General features: G+C 47.1%; 1 protein-coding gene across 1 annotated transcript in view; it reads right to left on the bottom strand.

The window, feature by feature from the left end:
* Nucleotides 1–11,024, bottom strand: part of LOC107122277 (phosphatidylethanolamine-binding protein 1-like) — a 29,845-nt gene extending 18,821 nt beyond the window's left edge. Inside the window, exon 1 of the mRNA XM_015425321.1 lies at nt 10,759–11,024. Coding sequence (XP_015280807.1) covers nt 10,759–10,893 — 135 coding nt within the window. The 5' untranslated portion in view covers nt 10,894–11,024. The remainder of the gene's footprint in view (nt 1–10,758) is intronic.
* Nucleotides 11,025–12,889: the final 1,865 nt, after the last annotated feature.

Below are 12,889 nucleotides of genomic sequence, written 5' to 3'. Positions count from 1 at the left end.
CTCTCCGAATATCCTCCATGCCCCCAGTAGGGGTCAGTCACCAGAGGTCATCATGACTTCCAAGTGGTGTGTGCACACACGTATGCACATATTAAAAATACCCAAACCCCCCCAAAAAAATCAGTGTGCATAAATGCACCTACATCTGTAGGACTCTGCCCAAGAAGTATAATTATGCTCAAACCAAATCATCCCTGCTCTATTAGAATGCTAGTGGGAGATATACTGTTACAGTCAGACTAGCAAATGAACAGGCAAGTTCTGCATGGCCTACAAGACAGCCTTCCCCAGATGAGCCCTGCCAGCGAGGAATAACTCAGTAACACAATCCAGATGGCTTCCTTCACTGAGAGGAAATATAGCTTCACAGTCACTGGCCAATCTAACCTGAAGGAAAATTCCTTCCAGACTCAAAATGTGGCAGTAATTAAGAGCAGCCATATAAGATTGTTTTTGAACATCTGATTTATTTGTGTTAATGGTCCCCATTGTAAAAACAGAGATCAACATCCTCTAGCCAAGAGCATCTGGGGTTTCCTCAAAGGTAGGAAAGTGATGGGTGGTAGGAAAGTGATGAGGCCATCTCTTATTTGTTCCCAGCATCTGGTGCTCAGAGGTACACTGCCTCTGAACACTAAGGTTCTTTGTCATGTGTGTAGGTGTTCAGACACCACAGAAGCAATGTTGCCTCTAAGCTGAGTTAGTATGAGCTAGCTCACAGTTTTTTTAGCCTCCGGCTCACACATTTGTGTCTCAGCGCTGGAAGGATGGTTCCGGAGCAAACTAATTTATGCCATAGCCAAATCGCTTGCTCACAACTTTAATGCCAGTAACAAAGTAGAATTTTTGCTCACAAGGCTCTGCAACACAATTAGAATCTCCAGGGAAAGGAGGAGGAATTGTTTGTTTATTGGTCTACTGAACTTTTATTCTGCCCATATATGAAAAAAAAATACTCAAAGCTGCTCTCTGCCAAATGAGGACAAACCTTATGCATCAGATGAAATGGGCCATACATAGCCTGTGAAACAGATCCATTAACTTTTAAGTTGCCAAAACTGTATTTAAAATCAGGATTTTAAAAAACACCGAAGCGCACATTGTATGCTGAAATCATACAAACACAACCTCCCTTCAAGTTAGAGATCCGACTTTTGGATAATTTGATCTGGAAGGACCTAAAACAGTCATTTTTGTGACTGTTCATGACTTTGTTATATAAAAGATCACTCCCCCACCCCTTTCCGCAAATCCCTTGGTTCAGAAGCCGCCTTTGTACAAAACATAATTTTGTGGAGAAGCATGACTGAAATTCAATTTCTGAACAACTGGCATCGCTTGCAACCCTTTCCTGGCTCACCTCCAGCCACGAAAGCCAGCACAAATAAACATCGCTTACATCAGTGCTCCAAAGGAGCCCCAATGAAGCAAAGTTTCATAACCGTAGAATCACTGGCAAGCTGCCAGGTAACTTTTCCTTTCCCAAGTACAAAAAACCCTCAGAGAAGGAATCACACAAACATGCTACACCAAGGCTACTTCATCGGTTCTGTTTTGTACACTGGAACAACGTACAAAATTTACGTTATGTGCACAGTGCATCTATGAATGGTGCACATAAGTATAAATTGTGTCTCTGTCTGCAAAATGCACACCGAATGGGAGCCCCGCCCTTCCTTAGGGCCACCTAAGCAATGCACAGAAGTCGTTTTGTAGTCTCCCAAAGCGAAATGCAAAAGCTCCACAAGAGGCCTTTACTGGGAACTCAGGCACAACTGAACTCTTCTGCCCCTTCTCCACTCCAGACCACCACTCTGCAAGCCATACTTCGCATTGCGAGGGTAAAGATAAACGGATCCCATAATCTCCCCCTTGTGGATGAATAGGTTTGCCAACTTCCAGGTGGTGGTTGGAGATCTGCCGCTGTTACAACTGATCTCCAGATGACAGAGATCAGTTCACCTGGAGAAAATGGCTGTTTTGGAAGGTAACCTCTATGGCATTATACTCCATTTAAGTCCCTCCCCACCCTAAACCCTCCCCTCCTCAGGATCCACCCCAAAATCTCCAGGTATTTCCCAACCCTATGAATGAGAAAACTGGCAACCCTATGAATGAGAAAACAGTCTCAGTGAGAGGCAATTCTATGGGGGAGGGGAACAGGAAGATAAAGGGTTAAGCAGATCCTCCTTCCCTTCCACCCACTCTCCACTCAAGCATCAAAGGCTGCTTTGAGATTGGGGGGGGAGGGAACCATACTGAGAGCCGGTTTGCTTTCCATTAATGACATCATCTGACCCTGGTCCAGCTTTTCTCCTTTGGTGGACTTGCCAAGTTTCCAGATGGGGCTTTGTATAAATAAACTGGAACATCCCCTTGAACTCCAGCATATTCACCAAGCCTGCACGCATTTGGAGTAACCTTGCGAAGTTAGTGTCAAAAATGTTCATTTTGCATAAGCTCAGAACCTTTTGTTTATAATGAACAAAGTTTGAGTCCAGGGGCACCTTAAAGACTAACAAAGCTGTATTCTGGGTACGAGCTTTCATGTGCACGCACACTTCTTCAGACATAATGAACACCATCCTTAAATGAAGCACGGACCCATGTGAACAAGATACAGACCGTGCAAGCTATAGGACACTGGAGTATAAAGGGAAATTATGAATGCTTTGGGCTGGACTTGTTCCAGTGAAATGGATTGGGGGGGGGGAGATAAGGTGTTGTGTACTAAGCCTAACCTCGTCAGACCAAGCTAGGAGTCAAAGAACAATAGACTGCTAGGATCCTGGGATGAACCTTCACCCAGGAGTGCCTCTGTAAATAACTTATGATGGGTAGTGGGTGTGTGTGGGGTGTGGTGTTGGGTGCGAATTTAAGCAGGTCTCCAGTCCTGCTATCTTGTCTTTAGTTAGAGCTGTTATCACAATAAAGCATGAACTGATCACTAATGCGTGTCAAACCCAGTATATTTCAAAAGCAACAAGGCTGGAGAGACCTAGATTCAAGCCTTCCCTTATACAAAATACACTAGGTGATCTTGAACCATTCTGGGCCTAACCTACCTTATGGAGTTGCTGTGAACATAAAATAGAAGAAGAGATAACTATGTATGTATGCCATCTTGAGCTTCTTGGAGGAGGAAGAAGAGGAGGAGAAGGAGATTAGATTTATACTTCACCCTTCACTACCTGAAGGAGTCTCAGAGCAGTTTACAATCTCCTTTCCCTTCCCCTCCCCACTACAGACACTCAGTGAGGTAGGTGGGGCTGAGAGAGCTCTTTCGAGGACTGTTCCTGAGAGAACAACTCTGAAAGAACTTGTAACTGACCTAATGTCGCACCAGCAGCTGCATGTGGAGGAGTGGGGAATCAAACCCTGTTCTCCCAGATTAGAGTCTGTGCTCCTAACCACTACACCAAACCACTACACCAAACATACACAGAATGCATGTATGTAAAGTGCTATCAAGTCACAGTTGATTTATGGCAATAGGGTTACCAGCCTCCAGGTGAGGCCCAGAATTCTTCTGGAATTACAACTGATCTTCAGACTACAGAGATAGTTTCCCTGGAGAAAATGGCAGCTTTTGGAGGGTGGACTCTGGCACTGTATCCCTGCTGACTTCCTTCCCCAAGCTCCACCCCCAAATCTCCAGGAATTTCTCAACTCAGAGCTAGCAACTCTATACGGTACAACCCCACAGGGTTTTTAAGGCAAGTGATTAAACAGAGGTGGTGTGCCATGGCCTTCCTTTGCAATGACTTCCTTGGTGGTCTCCCAAAAGATAGGATTAAAAAACTAATGACTAAAATGTACATAATAATTTAGGTGTGTGTGTGTAAGCAACACTTTATTTTCTGAAAATTCACCATTCACCTTAAGTTGCACACAGATACAAAAAAAACAGCCAAGCGTCAAAGCCAGGGCACGATCCAGCAGTGCCCCCTCTAAGCTGTGGAGTCTTGTGAGCAAAAATTCTACTTTGTGAGTCACTGGCATTAAAGTTGTGAGCAAGCAATTTGGCTGCTGCATAAATTAGTTTGCTCTGGGGCCATCCTTCCTGAGCTAAGACAAAAATCTGTGAGCTGAAGGCTAAAAAACTGTGAGCTAGCTCACACTAACTCAGTTTAGAGGGAACACTGCAATCCAGCCAAAGATAATATCTTTCAGGCTTCATTGTTTTAAAGGAGAAGATGAACACATACTTAGCTTTTGGGGCCTCAACTCAGGCTGAAGTTTGGCTCCATATATTTTTTTTTACATCATCAGTGTTCACACAAGTGAATTCACACAGTGGCAGATTGTTAGGTACCCGCCTGGGCTATTGTTTCTGCCAGCCATTCACAGCTCTTGGAGCAAGCCCCTCATTTGCATAGATACCACCATATAAGCTCGGTGAGCGTAAGATCACCTTCATTTGCAGTAGGGCAGCTGAACTGAAGGGGAGAAGAAAGAGCGAGGCCATGGGCGCCATCTCAAAAGACCAGAAGGCCAACATTCAGAAGAAGAGGAGGATGAGGAGGCAAACTAGGCCCCAGAAGAACCTGGCCAAGCAAAGCAAGCTTCCTTCTGGATCGAGGAGAAGCATTTGCCTCATTAGGCTTCCCAAGAGCTGCCATCTCCAGAGCTGCCCACTCATGTCCTGGTGTTTCAACAAGCAGATGCAGGACAATGTCCTCTCCTTCCGCATGGCTAAGTACCCATCGGGCTCCTTTTGGGCCGCAGCCTATCGTCGGATGACCATGCAGGCGGGTGGGCAGAAGCAGCAATGCAGCCATATTTTTCCGGATTTTCTGAAAGCCACTGCCAAGGCCATGGACAAGAGACATGTCAAACCTAAGGGCGCCCCTGCAGAGAAAACAGCCAAGCCAAGAAGGCGCTACTCGGATGAGGAGATCTTCTACAGGCTGGCCAAGCCCTCCGCCCTGAATGATGTGCATGCTGGCCCCTCCGGCACGGGCCCCAAGACCCTGGATGCAGCAGAAGGTGTTCCTGCTTTCCCCCAGCCTCTTTCAGGAACACCGCAGCCAGTGGCCGGCTAAAGGAACATCCCTCCCTCTTCTCTCTGCAACAAGTTGCAGGCCTGCAGGAAGACCAGGGAGAAGGGAGAGGAGGAGAAGCCAACACCGGCCTGCCTGAAAGATCCACGAGCCCCGAGGAGACCATCTGCACCCAGAAATCAATCCCAAGCAGGAGCCATTTGGCCGTGCCAAGGAACTGAGTTTTATTTTAGAATGGATTAGACATGTTGCTGCATGATTAAGGAGTTGGACAATCTCTGAACCCCACCCCACGCCCCCTCCATGATGGAAGATATTTCTTTCCTAGGTAAAGCAGCAAAAAACCCTGCCTGACACCATAATGCTAAGTGAGGATTGTTGACTCTTGGGTGTTCCCCCCCCCCAGGAAATTCCTCTCAAAATACTAATAAAGCTGGATCTTTTACAGCTCATACCTTGTGTTGTGGAACTCCTCCTGACACTGACACGCATTCCCAGGGATTCAATATAGCTAAAAGAACTCATCCATGTAATTTTCTTTGAAATCCGATTCCATTATTCAGCCGCTTAATAAGAAGAGAAATTGAAACTTTCATATACCTAGGAAAGACGTTCGGCTATAAGGAGATTTTTCACTGGTTGTCCTCTGCTTTATTTATGACTGTTGGAGGTCTTCAGACACTTTTATTGCATTTAAGCAAGAACAATCCACCAGTTGGATTTATGTGCATACCTTGTTATCAGCGCCTGTGAGCACAATTACTGTTATGTCTGTTTGTATCTCTTTGTTGATGTATGATATGCCATGAGCACATATGATTATATTTGGGAACATTGTTTTGGGTTGTGGACTCATAGACGTTTATTTGTAATTTAAACACTGATTATAGGAATGACTGAAGGTAAAAGAAGAAGGGGATGGCAAAGGATAAGTATTATTGATGCAATGAACATGAAATTGAGCAAACTCTGGAGGACGGCGGAAGACAGGAGGGCCTGGCGTGATGTGGTCCATGGGGTCGCAAAGAGTCAAACGACTGTGCGACTGAACAACAACAACAACAACAGATGGAACACTACATCTGGGGCAGTGATGCTCTGTATTCTTGGTGCCTGGGGGGGCAGCAGTGGGAGGGCTTTTGGAGTTCTGGCACCACTGGTGGACCTCCTAATAGCACCACAGTTTTGTCCACTGTGTGACACAGAATGTTGGACTGGATGGTCCACTGGCCTGATCCAACATAGCTTCTCTCGTGTTCTTAAGGCCACCAAATTTAATCTCTGAGAGGGGGGAAAAACCCTAGAATTCTGCATGGAGCACACCTAAGCCCTCTAGTAGGCATGGGTATTTGTATTCTAGAATCAGAGGTGCAAATTACTATAATTGATAATATACCATAAATTGAATAGAATATTAATAGCTGCATTTGATTATTGTTTTTGAGGCATCCTTGGAGCCTACAGCAATCCCATAAATCAGCCCCCAGTATTACTCCTCGTATTGCAGAGGGCAGTTGAAGCAAACAGAACACAGGCTTCCTTAATGCCGTCTGAGTGCTGGCGAGCAGCAGGAGATACAGGGAGGAGGGCATGCAGATAGGCATCGTTCTGATGCCACCTCATCACTTCCAGTGTGACCACAGACGTGACATCATTGTATCAGCACAATGGTGTAGGATTCCCCCCAAACACTATGGTTTTACCATAGACCAAGTGGTTAAGACGCTGAACTGCAGGCTGTGGAAGGTCGGTAGTTCAGCAGTCCGATACCCGAGTGTGCCGCATGACGGAGTGAACTCCCGTCTCTAGTTCCAGCTCCTGCCAACCTAGCAGTTCGAAAGCAAAAATTGCAAGTAGATAAATAGGTACCACTTCGGTGGGAAGGTAACAGCGTTCCGTGCGCCTTGGTGTTTAGTCATGCCGGCCACATGACCACAGAAACGTCTTCGGACAGCGCTGGCTCTTCGGCTTTGAAACGGAGATGAGCACTGCAACCCTAGAGTCAGACTCGACTGGCTTTCGAGCAAGGGAACCTTTACCGTTACTATTGGGGGGAATCCTGGCATGTAACCCTGACTAAATGATGTCACTTTCGGGGGTGCATCGAAAATGATGTTATGGTGTTGGAATGACAGTTTACTCCCTCCAGTAATTTCCCCCCTGCTGCTCTACCGAGTGTCCGTGACCAACCCACAGTACACTCTCACTTGCAGAGGTTGCTTCTCAAGCACAACTCCCTCCAATGGGTGTCAGTGTCAGAAGGAGTTCCACAACACAATGTACATGGTGCAAAAGATCCAGCTTTATTAGTATTTTTGAGATGAATTTCCTTGGGGAAAACACCGAAGAGTCAACAATCCTCACTTAAGATTATGGTGTTGGGCAGGTTTTTTTTTTTTTTTTTGCTGCTGCTTGTTACCTTCACGAGGGAGAGGGGTTCATTGTCCTACTCCGTAATCATGCAGCAACATGTCTAATCCATTCTAAAATAAAACTCAGTTCCTTGGCGCGGCCAAATGGCTCCTGCTTGGGATTGATTTCTGGGTGCAGATGGTCTCCTCGGGGCTCGTGGATCTTTCAGGCAGGCCGGTGTTGGCTTCTCCTCCTCTCCCTTCTCCCTGGTCTTCCTGCAGGCCTGCAACTTGTTGCAGAGAGAAGAGGGAGGGATGTTCCTTTAGCCGGCCACTGGCTGCGGTGTTCCTGAAAGAGGCTGGGGGAAAGCAGGAACACCTTCTGCTGCATCCAGGGTCTTGGGGCCCGTGCCGGAGGGGCCAGCATGCACATCATTCAGGGCGGAGGGCTTGGCCAGCCTGTAGAAGATCTCCTCATCCGAGTAGCGCCTTCTTGGCTTGGCTGTTTTCTCCGCAGGGACACCTTTTCGCTTGGCGTGTCTCTTGTCCATGGCCTTGACAGTGGCTTTCAGAAAATCCGGAAAAATATGGCTGCATTGCTGCTTCTGCCCACCCGCCTGCATGGTCATCCGACGATAGGCTGCGGCCCAAAAGGAGCCCGATGGGTACTTAGCCATGCGGAAGGAGAGGACATTGTCCTGCATCTGCTTGTTGAAACACCAGGACATGAGTGGGCAGCTCTGGAGATGGCAGCTCTTGGGAAGCCTAATGAGGCAAATGCTCCTCCTCGATCCAGAAGGAAGCTTGCTTTGCTTGGCCAGGTTCTTCTGGGGCCTAGTTTGCCTCCTCATCCTCCTCTTCTTCTGAACGTTGGCCTTCTGGTCTTTTGAGATGGCGCCCATGGCCTCGCTCTTTTTCCTCCTCTTCAGTTCAGCTGCCCTACTGGAAATGAAAGTGATCTTACGCTCACCGAGCATATATGGTGGTATCTATGCAAATGAGGGGCTTGCTCAAAGAGCTGGGATTGGCTGGCAGAAACAATAGTCCAGGTGGGTACCTAACAATGCTCAACTGTGAGAGTTCAGAATTATGCACACTGATGATGTTAAAAAAATATATATTAGGTAAACTTCAGCCTGAGTTGAGGCCCCTTGGTTTCAATGGGAAAAACTAAGTGTGTGTTCAGGACCATCTTCTCCTTGAAAACAATGAAGCCTGAAAGAGATTGTCTTTGGCTGGATTGTGCCCTCACTTTGATGGCTGGCCTGATTTTTGTATCTGTGTGCAATACAACATACTTCCAAATTATAATGTGAAGTCTTTCATTATATTTTGTATGCAATCTTTCCCCCAAGAAGCTCAGGAGAGCATATCTCTCCCTTTTTTATCCTTACAACGACTAGGGCCGCCGGCTCTGTGTCGGGAAACAGGTTGAGATTTGGGGGGTGGAGCCAGGGGAGGGTGGGGTTTTGGGAGGGGAGAGACCTCAGCAGGGTACAGAATGCCATCCACCCTCAAAAGTAGCCAGTTTGTCTAGAAGAACTTCTTTCTTTCATCTGGAGATCAGTTGTAATTCCAGGAGATTTCCAGGCCCCACTTGGAAGCTGGCAAAGCCTCACAACGACCCTGTGAGGTAAGTTGGGCTCAGAACCGTTCAAGGCCACCCAGTGACTTTCATGGCAGGGATTCTGACCCCCTCCCCCCTTTAGGGCCTAAATATACATTAAACTGATGCTGGCTCTTCCCCTTACTCTGATCGAGCCGGCATGGCCGGAAAGTTCCATCATCAGGACTTGAGTTTCCAGGTTTGTGAGGACCCATTGCAGATGAGGGGGCCGCAGTGGACCCTGAACTGCAGACTGGAAGGTCTGTAGCTCAGCAGTTCGAGACCATAGTGCCGCGTGACGGAGTGAGCTCCCATCTCTGGCCCCAGCTCCCGCCAACCTAGCAGTTTGAAAGCAAGAAACTGCATGTAGATAAATAGGTACTGCTTCGGTGGGAAGGTAACAGCATTCTGTGCATCTCGGCGTTTACTCATGCCAGCCACATGACCACGGAAAGGTCTTTGGACAGCGCCGGCTCTTCAGCTTGGAAACGGAGATGAGCACTGCCCCCTAGAGTCGGATTCAACTGGCAAGGGAAACCTTTACCTTTACCAATTCAGATGAAGAAAGAACTTTGGGTGCTTTGGGTTCTCAAACTTTCCAAGCCCATTAACTTCAGGGGACATAGAAGGGCATAACTCTGTTTAGAATGGCACTGGCAGTGTCATTTGACACAGTGACTGAATTTCTAGACCATTGTTGAAACTTTATACAGCCCTAGACAACCCAGGTTGGGGGAAAGCATTGATTCAAAAGCTAAAGTCCCGTGGAAATGTTAGACATTTTATCTAAATAGAAGAAACAAAGAAAGCAATACAACAACCTCAAGAACAGAGATGGGTTTATAGACAAAATATTACTTCATTGATCTGATTTCCCTGTTTTCTGGGCTTTTCTTTTTTTAAAAAAATAGGGTGAATCTTACATTCCGTGTCATTGTAAAAACCAATAAATACCACTTAAAGGCACAAACCAGCTGAAGTTACAAATAATTACAATTCTTAAAGAAAATGCTTGATAAGTATGCATGTGTTTGTTAAGTGCTGTCAAGTTGTTTCCAACTTATGGAGACCCAACTTATGGAGAACAAAGTTTGAGTCCAGAGTCCAGTGGCACCTTTAAGACATGAAAACATATACCTTGTTGGTCTCAAAGGTGCCACTGGACTCAAACTTGGTTCTGCTGCTTCAGACCAACATGGCTACCCACCTGGATCTTTTTGTCGCTATGGATTAATGTCCTCCAAGATGTTCTATCCTTAACAGCCCTTGCTCAGGCTTTGCAAACTGAGGGCCCTCCTGGCTTCCTTGACTGAATCTCGGTCCACTTCATGCTGGATCTTCCTCTTTTCCTGCTGCCTTCAACTCTTCCTAGCAGGATTGTCTTTGCCAGGGACTCCTCTTCTCATCACGTAACCAAAGCTTGATCCATGCCCAAGCAGTATTTCTGATTGACTGGTTCAATCAGAAATTTTCAAGGCAAAATAATACATACCACATCTCCTGTTTTTTCCCAGAACTGAAGTTAAATAAATATTCTTCAATGTACCTGCCCTTTATCAAACACAGAGTTTCTCTTTTTAAATCATCTTACATGAAAGTCTTCAGAACTCCAGAAATCTCAATGGGCAATACACATTATTGACACAACAGGGCCTCGGGAACACACCGAGGCAGGGTGGACGGATGCGGATTATGAGCTTGGAACGCTCCTGGGACTTCTGAACCGAGTCCCGGCCAGAGCCAGACGGAGAGCTCCCGCCCGGGGTTCCAAGGAAGCGGTTCCGGAGCCGCTGCTTACCTGGGTTGGGGTGAGTACTTGGCCGAGTTCCTCGATCTCCACAGCCCCATAGAGCACTCGCAAGGGATGCGCCGGCTTCTCCTCCACCTCGCTCAGGCACAGCGGCCCGTCCCACTCGCTCAGGCACAGCGGCATCTTCGGGGCAGCGACCAGAACACAAAGCGCAAAGGCAGCGCGGACGCTGAGCGGGACCCACGGCTTCTTCCTCCGCGGCCAAGGCGATCCCGCCCCGAAAGCTTTAGCCGGCCTCCTGCTCCTTGAAGGCTCCCACTGGAGGCCCGGAAGGGGGAAGAGCCGGCGAAGCGAGGAGCCTGGAGCCAACGCCCTCGCCCCGCCCCCCCCCCCGGTCCCGTTTTTGCCGGCCCTGAAATGACTGCGGGGAGAAAACACGCCAGCACCAGTGTTCCCTCTAAGCTGAGTTAGTGTGAGCTTAGCTAGCTCACCGTTTTTTAGACTCCGGCTCACACATTTCTGTCTTGGCTCAGGAAGGAGGGCTCCAGAGCAAACTATGCAGTAGCCAAATCCCTCGCTCACAACTTTAATGCTGGTAGCTCATAAAAGTAGAATCTTTGCTCACAAGACTCTAAAATTTAGAGCGAGCATTAGGCAGCACTTCGGTCTCAGCCGCGACTGGACTTCGAGGCTGTGTGATCCTGTGCCTTTTACACGAGAGTAGGCCCCCTTGAACGCGGTGACGTTTACTTCCGAGTAAACTGCTACAATCTTGTGCTAAGGTTGCTTGCAATCGGATACGACTTACTTGATGATGAGGAAGCCTCTTCACTGAACTCGGCTGGGGTTTCCTTTCGAGAGTTCGACGGTTGCAGCCAAAATAAGCAGGAGTTTTGCGGCGCTTAAAGACGAACCCTGTTTGATTTCAGGATACTGTTCTTCCTGGGCTCCGGTCTATCAAAGTTTAAGATGTAGGAAAAAGTTGTTGGTTCCCCAAGGTGCCCTTTAGGCTTGCGCTGTCCAGGCTGCATCCTGTGCACAGTTACTTGGGAGCAAGTCCCCTTGATGCCAGTGGGACTTACTTCTGAGTAAACATGCGTCGGCCTGTTGCCATAACAGGAATGGGGAAAGAACTTTTTATTTCCTTCTGCCAGTCATTGTTATTTTCTATAAACTGGACGTTGTTTTAGATGACTCGCAGCAGCTGTATCTGTGCTTTTATACTACCTCTAATCGTTTGCATGGCGCACTAAAGCTACTACCAGTGGGGAAGAAAAGTTTTGCGCAGTGTCTACAAATATAATCGGTTAGTTCAAAGGAAGATAGTTTTGAAACTAAAGGTTTGTTGAATGGGTATCGACGAACATCTGTACACCGCACAAAGCTTTCCATTCGCTAGCTTGGAGCGGACGTTTCTTTTGCGTTGATCACCGGTGGCCAGCAGGGGGCACTATAAAGCCGCAAGTGTCTAGCCTTCAGAGAAAAAGCTTGCATGGCGCAAACTGGGTTTCCCTTTCTTCAAAAGCTATACTGCGGAAACCTCCATTTCTTTGTAGGGAACCGCCTTCTTCCAATGCATTCGAATAGCCACAGAATAGCAATGGCCAAGTCTCTTCAGGTCAAGATTAAGTTCCCTTCTTGCATATTCACATTACATAGTAGAACAAACACTAGAACAAAGTTTGAGTCCAGCGGCACCTTTAAGACCAACAAAGTTTAATTCAAGGTATGAGCTTTCATGTACACAGACACTTCCTCAGACACATGGAAATGTAGGTTATCAGTCCATACATATAGGCAGAGGGTGAATAGCAAATTAGCATACAACATAATGATGTTTTAACAGATGCAAAGATGCCTATATGTATGGCCTGTTAACTTCCATTTCAGTGTATCTGAGGAAGTGTGAGTGCTTGAATTAAACTTTGTTGGTCTTAAAGGTACCACTGGACTCAAACTTTGTTCTGCTTGCATCAGACCAACACGGCTGCCCACCTAGATCTACATTGCGTAGCGACCAGTTTTCCCTCTAAGCTGAGTTAGTGTGAGCCAGCTCACAGTTTTTTAGCCTCCAGCCCACAGATTTTTGTCTTAGCTCAGGAAGGATGGCTCCAGAGCAAACTAATTGATGCAGTAGCCAAATCCCTCACTCACAACTTTAATGCCGGTAGCTCACAAA

Source organism: Gekko japonicus, unplaced genomic scaffold, assembly GCF_001447785.1.
Source record: "Gekko japonicus isolate JY-2015 unplaced genomic scaffold, Gekko_japonicus_V1.1 scaffold135, whole genome shotgun sequence".
Taxonomy (NCBI): domain Eukaryota; kingdom Metazoa; phylum Chordata; class Lepidosauria; order Squamata; family Gekkonidae; genus Gekko; species Gekko japonicus.
The sequence above is the reverse complement of the archived record's forward strand: the minus strand, read 5'-3'. Positions and strand labels throughout refer to the sequence as shown.